The following is a 9,735-nucleotide window of genomic DNA, read 5'->3' as shown; positions in this document are numbered from 1 at the left end:
TGCACTTTACAATCATTATATCTTTGATTCAAGAATTATTCTTTTCTCCTCGTTCATATATTCTTGAGTTAATTGCTTTTCCAGTCCTTCAAGTTTTACAATATTTTCTTAAGATTTTTTTTTATATTCGTCTCTTAAAATGTTATCACATTTCCCTCAATCTTTATCCTATAATAAAAAAAAATAATTTTAAAGAAGATTAGTGGTCATAATCATCAATTATTAAGCATATAATTTTATTTAAAAGAATAAAATACTGAGTTGATGAGGTGTGTTTGGTTCTCCTGTATTGACTACCAACCACCCTCCTTTTATTTAAAAGGATATGATTACGAGCTTCACCAGGGACTTATTTGGCAAATTATGAGATTACTTTCCATCAAAATTACTTGAAAAGGGGAAATCAAATCAATCAAATCTCAGAGGCTCGTGTCAATCTCTTATTGGATGGAATCGAATCCCTTAGTTGTCCCAAGCTTACTCTGCGTGCCATCCACCTTCCAATGTCTCGTCCTCTAATTTCTTCGATCCCAACCACCTGTTTGCTTTGTCATTACCTTGGATGATAAAATTGTAGTCCTTGAAATTATCTTGATTGGTCTTTTCGATCCTAAATTTGTCAACTCCTGTTATGAATGTCAATCATGGACCGTGCTTGTGATGATTATTTTAATTATAGTATTTTACGGAATAGCCTCAAATTTAACACAATGCTCAATCAAGTAAAGAAAAAGGAGATTGTTATATAAATATAAAAGATCAAAGAATACCGATGGTAAGCAATTATTTAAAAAAGAAATCCAGACTGAAAGTACACAGGAGGCAAAAAAGAAATATACACACTCATGAATCACTGGGTTTACTGATAGTATACTTGGTATTGGTATGGTAATGTGATAATTTTTGTAGTTGTAGTTTAAAAAAAATATTTTATAAAAAATATTTTTAGTTGAGATTGGTATAATATTTATATATATTTTGTTAAAATTATGATTGAAATTAAGATTAAAAAAAATAATTTAATATGTTTGGTTAATAATGCTTTTCAAATTGAGGTTATAAAATAATTATAAAAAATATATATTTATATTGATGATTTTTAATTTAAATGTTGTAAATTTAACTAATGCTATTACATCGTAAAATAAATAATACTTTATATAACATATTTTTTATTGTTTCATTAAATTATTTATAATTTTATCACGCATGAAATACATCCGATAAGGACTATATTTTTTTTGATTTCTTAAGTATGCAACAACATTAAGTTGAATATTATTATGAATAAAATTGAGATTACGATCAAATTCTGCAAATACTATATCATTAAACGGTTTCCGTCTAATTTATATAGTATTATTGAATAATGTTAAACACTGATTTTTTAAATAAAATATAATTAAAAATAAAAATATATTTTTTTAATTTTATTGGGTTGAATTATGTTCAATATATTTAATTTTGAACAAGATGGAATTAGGTAAAAACAATGAAAATAACTCTACTATTCACGAGTGATGCACCCTCCACTCCACAATTTAAAAGCAGCTAAATTAAAAGAAGCGTTGAGCTGCTTTTAACAATCCTGCATTTCAAACGTTATTAATGATGGGATCCATGCATAGTAATAAATGGTTTGCATGTTACTAAATATTAAGTTTTCGTGGTCTGCTGTAACAGCAAACGCAACCACGAAAACAAAAGAATTCAGGACCTAGATGAAAACATCATTTGACAGGAAAATGCATGCGACACGTAAGTGGAGTTCGTTGTAATAATAATAAAATAAAAGGACCTTTTTGCCAAAAAGTACATTTTAATGGTAAGGTTGATTTGTATTTGGTGATTATTTTTTAAAAAAATTTAATTGGAAATGTATTAATTTTTTTAAAAATATTAAAAAATAATGTTTTTAAAAAATATTCAAAAAATAATTTTTTAAAAAACTTGAATTTATGTGAAAATATTTTCCAACCACATAAACAAACGGCACTAGATATCGTTTATCATATTTTCTTATCATTTTCTTTTTATCCTCCCTTTTGTTATATAAAAAAGGTCATATACTTATCTCAAAGTACATTATATACACACATATAAAAAAAGTTAATATACTTATCTCAAAGGACATTATATATATATATATATATATATATATATATATATATAGAGAGAGAGAGAGAGAGAGAGAGAGAGAGAGATGTAGAGCAACGTTTAATATAAGGTTTGTTTTTTCCTTCTTGGAGGTAGACAAATATGGGGAGAGGGAAAGTGGAGCTAAAAAGAATAGAGAATTCAGCTAGTAGGCAAGTAACCTTCTCAAAGAGAAGAAATGGGCTTCTAAAGAAAGCTTTCGAGCTTTCAATTCTCTGCGAAGCTGAAGTTTCCCTCATTATTTTCTCTCCAACTGGAAAGTTTTACCAGTTTTCAAGTCATGAGTCAGTACTTCTTCCTCTCCTCCCATGTTTACCTTAGTTTTTTCTCTGTGTTTTGAATGTTTTACAAGTTATATAAGCAAATTAACAAGATCAAGTTTATTGCCACGACGGTCGCAGCATGGAGAGGAGCGTTGCTCGGTACCGGAGTGAAGTCGGTCTGCCTGGAACAAATGACCAACGCTCTAGATCCATGGAGGTAATTAATATTTCCACAAATTCTGTCAGTTTGTATAGAAATCCAAATTAAAGCATCATCTTTTTTATTTTCTTGTGCATAAAAAGTCTCTTCGATTTCGGTTAACTGTTGAAGCAAGACTGCTTTAAAATTATACATAATGTTGACGACCGGTCTATCGCATGACAGATATTCGAGAATAGAACCTCCTATACTGCTGTTGTTTAACAGTGTCGGTACCCTTTTCAAGGCCTGTTTTGTTTCTCTTATTGTTTTTGTTTTTTTAAATGTTTTTTTATTCTGAAAAGATATTAATTGATGTTTTTATATATAATTTTAATTTAATAATATTAAAAATGAAAATAATTATAAAAAAACTATTTAAATATATTTTTACTTAAAAAATACTTTTTAAAAACACGTGTTACCGAACTAAATATATCTCTTTCCATGTTAAATAAATAAACAAATTATCGAGTCATGAAAACTTATCTTATCCATCCAAATTAAAAATAAGAAGATAATGGGTAACCTGCATATCTTGTAAAGGATTTCCCAAGTTTAAGAGAAAAAAAAAGTGGAATTTCAAATTTACAAATAAATAAATAAATAAAAAGAGGAAAAAGAGAAAAGAAAGTAAAATTAATGGCAAAATCAAGAACGACTCGCTAGCCTTGAATCGGCTTTTATTAAAGCCTAGGTGTTTCTGGATTGCAGCCCATGGGTCTCCAAATTTATTTATTTTTAAATATTCTTTAATTTTGAATTAATCACGTTTATTTTTATACCTTTTCTATACAATAAAATATGTTATTATTATTAATCTTTTAACAACTATATTTTATGTGATTTTAGATGCATGACAATGTTTTTACTTTAAAACCTTATAATTGTTTAGGTTAAAATTATTATTATTAAGAAAATATAATTATTCATAATATAATGAAATATAAAAATATGTTTATTAAGTGGAGAAAATATATTTATTAAAATATTATTTAAAATAGATGTGAAAAATGTTTGAATTATAGGTAAAGTATTAGATATTTTTTTTGTATTTTGCTCCGCCTCGTCTCCTACCACTAAACAAAGATAAGATTAAAAATAAAAAAAACCTTAAAATTTTGTCTACCTCACCGAGTACAAATCAATCTTATTTCTAACATCTTGTCTCTTATTGTCTTTCTCCTGAACACTACCAAAATTAAAATTTTTATTATTATTATCATTATTATTTCATAAATTAATATTAATTTAATTATTATTATCGTTATTGTTAAACACATGTCCACTTCCTTGAAAAGATTCTGGGTTTGATTATTTTTTTTAAAGTTTATATTAATTTAAAAAATTATAACTGTAATTAATAATCTAAAAATTAAGTATTAAATTATTTCATGATTGCTTGCTATATTACTAATTTATTTACTTTGACTCCAATTTCATTGATTTGTTATCTAATTATTTGTTTATTGGTAACAATAGTTTATTTATTATTATTGTTTATTTGTTTATTGGTTCGTATAAAAGGGATCGACTAATATCTATTGTTGAGTTTGTTGGTAAATATTACTGCTGAATTGCTAAAGGATTTATCCACCAACAATATATTTGTCTTACTGATGAGTTCATTGACAGAATCACCAACGACATATTATACTAGTATTTATAAGAGTGTACTAAAACAATTAATAATTTTTTGTAATTTTTTGATTAAAAGGTTGATCATTTATTGATAGAAATTTCATCGGTCTTTAAACAAATTATTATTATTTTTTAAATGCAATTAAACAATTTCACAATGACATGAAACAACTTCAAATGACTAATTTAAAATGAAGAGCAAATTTTATATAATGTAAAAATTAATTATAAATTTCTATACAAATCAATTACAAGTTTCAATGGTAGATAGAAAGGGAGGGGGACGAAAATATTGTAAAGGTTCACAGAGGAAGGATAATGATCGGAAAAGTATGTCCTGATTTCCTTTAACTATTTTTTTTTGTTCTTTATACTTTGCCTTAATTTCAGCTCATAGAGCACTAACTCATTGTTCAACCAACTCCTCAACAGCTAATGATGGTTGACTCGAGTCAAATTATAAGTGTCTACAATCAAGGCACTAGAACCTAATATTATATCTCAAGCCGTAGTATTAACTTGATTCCTACTAGGTCTACTAGTTATTTCAACATCCAACCATAAATCTAGATTGTATTTTTAATGAGTTGAAAGGTCGGTTATTTCAACATCCAATCATAAATCTAGATTGTATTTTTAATGAGTCGAAAGGTCCTCTCCATTTCTGGCACACATGACTGTGTTATATTGTTCCTACAACAAAGAAAAACAAGTTAGATATATGTATAAAAAACCATTAGTCTAAACAATATAGAAAAATTTCAAAGTCTATTTACAGTAAACATCTAAGCTTGGCTATTGATGAACTATTGCACCCTTTGTCGTTTATCATTTTTTTATATTGTGTTTTCATATATAACTCTATCAGAGTAAGCTTATGCCCAAGCTATGTAGACTGAAAAATAAATTAATACTTAAACCTTATCACAAATAATAACTACTATTTGAAGAAAAAAACTTAAAAATAAAATAGGCTCTTATCATATGCTATGCACAGTTAGTGAAAAGAAATGACTCGTTAGTATGCTTACTAAGAAAATCATGAATCTCTTTATTTCTATTTGAGGACACACTCTGTGAATGTCATTTAAAAGTGTCTAATATGAAGAACTATAAATATCTCTCCTAATTACTCTTTGTGATGCGAGGAGGTTTATAATTCTTTCAAATATCAAAATCTTTTGACTCATCATATCTCATAACATATTTATGGGTATCATACCATAAATCATGTAACTTGATTAACAATTTCATTAAGCAAAAAGAAATTTATGAAAAAAAAAATACTATTATACATAAAACATACACGTCACATATTAAAATTTACATAATTATGCTGTGATTTTTCTGGACTTGCCTTACCACTTATAAGTTTATTGCATCCCACCAAAAAGTTACCTTGATCATTTATTTACACACGAACCTCACCTGAATAATCATGATTTATTTTTATTCCATCCATCATCATATTCCTATAATGATTATTATTATTATTGATAGCTTCATGTATGTTACTAGAAGTAAATATTGAGCCAACAATCTTTTTAACATGATCTTATAAGAAATATAGGGTTTTTCATATACAAACCAACTCCAATATTTCTTAACGAACCTTTTTTTTTAGATGATGTATTATTACAACATAATCTTATAAGAAATATATGGTTTTTCATATACAAACCTTTTTTTTAGATGATGTATTATTACAACATTTGATTGGAGAAATTTTTTTTACACTTCACACATGAATATCTAATTGGAGGAATTTATTTTTACACTTCGCTTTTAGATTTGAAAGTATAAAATTAATAAAACTCTCAACTTTATTATAATTTTCCCCATACTACTTTTAAGATGAATTTAAATACATCAATGAACGATTATTCATTACTTACGAAACCTATATAGATTAATGATGACAACATTTATTAATAATGAAGTAACCAATTCAAAATTAATTTTGGTAATTATAAAATAATTCACAATCTAATAATCAATTATTATTTTTGTACAAAAAAATATAATGATGCGTAAAAATTTCAACTAAACAAATCCAATTAATGGCAAGTAATCCATAGCCAAACTAATTATCTATTATATATTCAATTCAAACTTATTCAATCTATATTAATATCATTTAATTATTATCAATTCTATAAAAAAATCAATCCATCCAAAATCTCCAACTTAATAATAAAATTAACAAAATGTGATTGTTATCCATTAAATAACCTATATTTTTTTCTAGTAAAACACACCTAAGTTATAAAATCAAAATCAATTACATCAAATCAAAATCATAAACAAATTAAAATTTGCTCAAATCACAAATAAACCTTAAAATAGAAATCAAACTTTAATTCTTTATGAAAATATTGTAGAACACTAAAATATATAAGCAAACTACAATACAAATACTAAAAAACAATAATATATTAACTTAAAATATAAATAAGTAGATTTGCTTATTTATTGTAGAAAATATTTAGAAAAAATTATCCAAAACAATGATGTTAACACTGTAAAATTGGGTGGCTAAAATTTACAATGACATGACTTGGATTTGTGGGATTCTAACAAGCATTATGAGTTTATGACTGTTTCCTACTTTTCTTGGTGTTTGATGTCGGATGATGAATTGTTTGATTTATCAAAAAAAAGAAAAAAGAAAAAAAACCCCTAAAATGTACAAGCATCACTAGACTTTAAGTACAATTACGTGCTTATGATATCTCAATCTCTCAGTATCTACTAAACCAAAAATTGATACATTTCCCCCCTCGGAGTGAATTAAATAGATTTCATGATGGATCAACGGCAACATCTTTTATAGTTGCTCTCTGATTTTGCTAGCATCTCATGGATTTTCTACCTCGTTTAACAGTTTTGGAGATGTGAGATTGAAGAGTTAAGGAGAACTATAAATAAAACAGAAGCACAACTTAGGTATGTTCCATGCACCTCTTTATACCATCATTGTAAATTAATTTATAATGGTTAGCCGCCGCCGCCTCCTCCTCCTCCTCCTCCTCCTCCTCCTGATAACTGATGAGTGCTATGATCAAACCGTTGCTTTGTTAGGCACTTTACTGGGGAAGATATAGCAAAGCTGGGGTTGAAAGAGTTGAAGCAACTGGAGCGACAGTTAAAGACAGGAGTTGAACGTATCCGCTCTAAGAAGGTAAATCATTTTATATATTTACTTAAAAATAAAACAGCAAGAGACAAAAACAGGGTAATCATTTTATATATTTTTGTGAAAACCCAGTATATATATTTGAAAACAATTAATTATTTTTCGAAGACCATTTTTAAAGCCTTACGTTCATATACGATACATAAACCTTACACACACACACACACACACATATAATTCTTGCGTCGAAATGTTATTTTGACTCACATGTGCTTGTGATCCACAGAAACGAGCCATCTCAGAGCACATCAAATTGTTGAAGAGCGAGGTAAAATATATATTTCCCTACTGATATGGAGAAGCTCTCATATGCTCCTAGCTGCATTTCTTCAATCATCAGAGCTCATATTAACTGATTATTTCTTGATTTGTACGATCATCTTCGGATTTGAATAAAATATAATAAAATATATTATTGAATAAAAACCCAAACTGTCTTGTTGAAATGCAGCAAAGAGCCCTTCAAGAGGAGAATGCTCGTCTTCAGAAAAGAGTGAGATATTCAAAACTGCCACCTTAAAATTGTATTTTTTTTCTCAAAAAAATAAAATAAAAGCATATTGCTCTCCTGACTTAGCTAGCTTTGGTTAGTTAAATTAATTCGAGTTGGAGTTTGAAATTATTATTATTATTTGCCTATAATTAATTTTTGAGGTTAAGTTGCATGAGCTGCCCGATGACAATGTAAGCTCGAGGATTCCGGAACCAAATGCGTGTAATGCTTTTCATCAGCAAAGGTAATTAATCAATTTTACTAATTATTAATCCATGCAAATTAAAGTTTTTTTATTTTATTTTATTTTTTGGTCTCTCTTCGGTTCATCACACAAATTATGGTCTATTTTGTTTTTAATTAATGAGATTTTCTTTAAATTTTAAGCTACACAATGAAGAATAACCTCTTATCATTCCCGCTAAAATTGAGAAAACCGGATCATCGAATTAGAAGCAACAAGGTATAAATACATTTGCTCGATCAAACCATCGCACAAAGGTACTTCAGTTTAGGTTTCGGTCAATTCATAAAAGGGATTAATTATATGAAATTACATGATTTTTACAATTAAATGTCTGATATTTAATTTTATCCAAATAGGTGTTCAATCCTTTAATTTTCCATAATAAAGTGTTTAAGTGAATATATGTTAATCAAATATTGATTTATTCGTTAAGTAATTACATGGACGTTGACATCTAAGATAACAATTAAAAAACAATGCTGTTAATAATATGCCATGTAAGCAAGTGAATGAGAGGAACAATTGAAGATTTCATCTAAAAAAACCAAAAATTATAAAAGTATAAAAATGGATAAAAATTCTTCAATGATCATTAAGGTTTTTATAAATTCTTTTATTTTAAGAACTAATTTTTCATATATGTGAGGCAAATATTAAAAATGTAGACACAGATAAAACTTTCATTCTATCTTTGAACTAATAAAGAGTTATTTTTAATATTAATAGAGTTTGTCAAAAGGTGTAAATCATTTCTTTTTCTAAAGAAATCAAAGATAATATAATAAAATAAAATAACCAATAATCCCCCATAGGAAAATAACAGCGAAGGTTCAATTTATTAATTTGTTAGGTTTTGGTGTCATTTTTTTACTTCTGGATTTTAGTGATATGTGGTATGTATAGAAACTAAAATATAGGCAAGAACAAAAATTTTATGAATCTTTTTGTCTGAAGGAGTAAAAAATAATGTAAAACATAAGGAAGGATAAAACCAAGGATCCAATTTAATATAATTTGATAATCTTTTACGTTTATTATTTTTAGATTTTGAGTATTGGATTTTGTGGATCAATAGAGTTTTTTTTTTTTTTAGAGTTTTAATAGTCAATATAAAGTAGCATTTTTGTAGATTTTTAGATTTTGAGTTTTTTTTTTTTTTGAGTTTTAATAGTCAATATAAAGTAGCATTGAAGTATTAAATAGGTTATGGGTAATTAATTTAAGAAGATTATTTTATGTTATTTAAGGTTTTACGTGATGTATTGATATGCATATAATGAAAAATATGAAATTAACATATTTTTTAAATATATAATATAGTTGAATTTATTGGTATATATTTTACATTGTGATATAAATAAGAAATGTTATATTTTTATTTTGCGCATATAATTATGTGAGGGCAAGACAATATATTGGATATTTATCAACATATGTAATGATTTTAAAAACTCAAGGGTATTTTTATCGAATCAAATATGTTAATATAGAGAGAGCTCGTCCTTGTACATGCGTGTAGGATTATATATATATATATAT

At 26.6% G+C, this 9,735-nt stretch overlaps 1 protein-coding gene across 2 annotated transcripts; it reads left to right on the top strand.

Moving 5' to 3' along the window:
- The first annotated feature begins 2,168 nt into the window (after window positions 1-2,168).
- Window positions 2,169-8,217, top strand: LOC105125295 (truncated transcription factor CAULIFLOWER D-like). 2 transcript variants are annotated; one of them, XM_011025682.1, is made up of 7 exons: window positions 2,169-2,441; window positions 2,559-2,637; window positions 7,145-7,206; window positions 7,342-7,441; window positions 7,683-7,724; window positions 7,908-7,949; window positions 8,117-8,217. In XM_011025682.1, the coding sequence occupies exons 1-7, from the start codon at window positions 2,260-2,262 to the stop codon at window positions 8,195-8,197; spliced, it is 588 nt and encodes a 195-aa protein (XP_011023984.1). In that variant the 5' UTR covers window positions 2,169-2,259; the 3' UTR covers window positions 8,198-8,217. The 2 variants fall into 2 exon arrangements, with proteins under 2 accessions (XP_011023984.1, XP_011023983.1); XM_011025681.1 differs by having other exon boundaries at window positions 8,111-8,205.
- The last annotated feature ends 1,518 nt before the right edge of the window (window positions 8,218-9,735 follow it).

The sequence above is a fragment of the Populus euphratica genome, unplaced genomic scaffold (assembly GCF_000495115.2).
Source record: "Populus euphratica unplaced genomic scaffold, PopEup_1.0 scaffold22.1, whole genome shotgun sequence".
Classification (NCBI taxonomy): domain Eukaryota; kingdom Viridiplantae; phylum Streptophyta; class Magnoliopsida; order Malpighiales; family Salicaceae; genus Populus; species Populus euphratica.
Note: the sequence above shows the minus strand (reverse complement) of the source record. Positions and strands in the feature narration are given on the sequence as shown.

Coding starts and splice junctions, on each gene's coding strand:
- LOC105125295 (XM_011025681.1), top strand. CDS start 2,260: ATGGGGAGAGGGAAAGTGGAGCTAAAAAGAATAGAGAATTCAGCTAGT. Junction 7,442..7,682: donor AACGTATCCGCTCTAAGAAG/GTAAATCATTTT, acceptor TGTGATCCACAG/AAACGAGCCATCTCAGAGCA. Junction 7,950..8,110: donor ATGCTCGTCTTCAGAAAAGA/GTGAGATATTCA, acceptor TTAATTTTTGAG/GTTAAGTTGCATGAGCTGCC.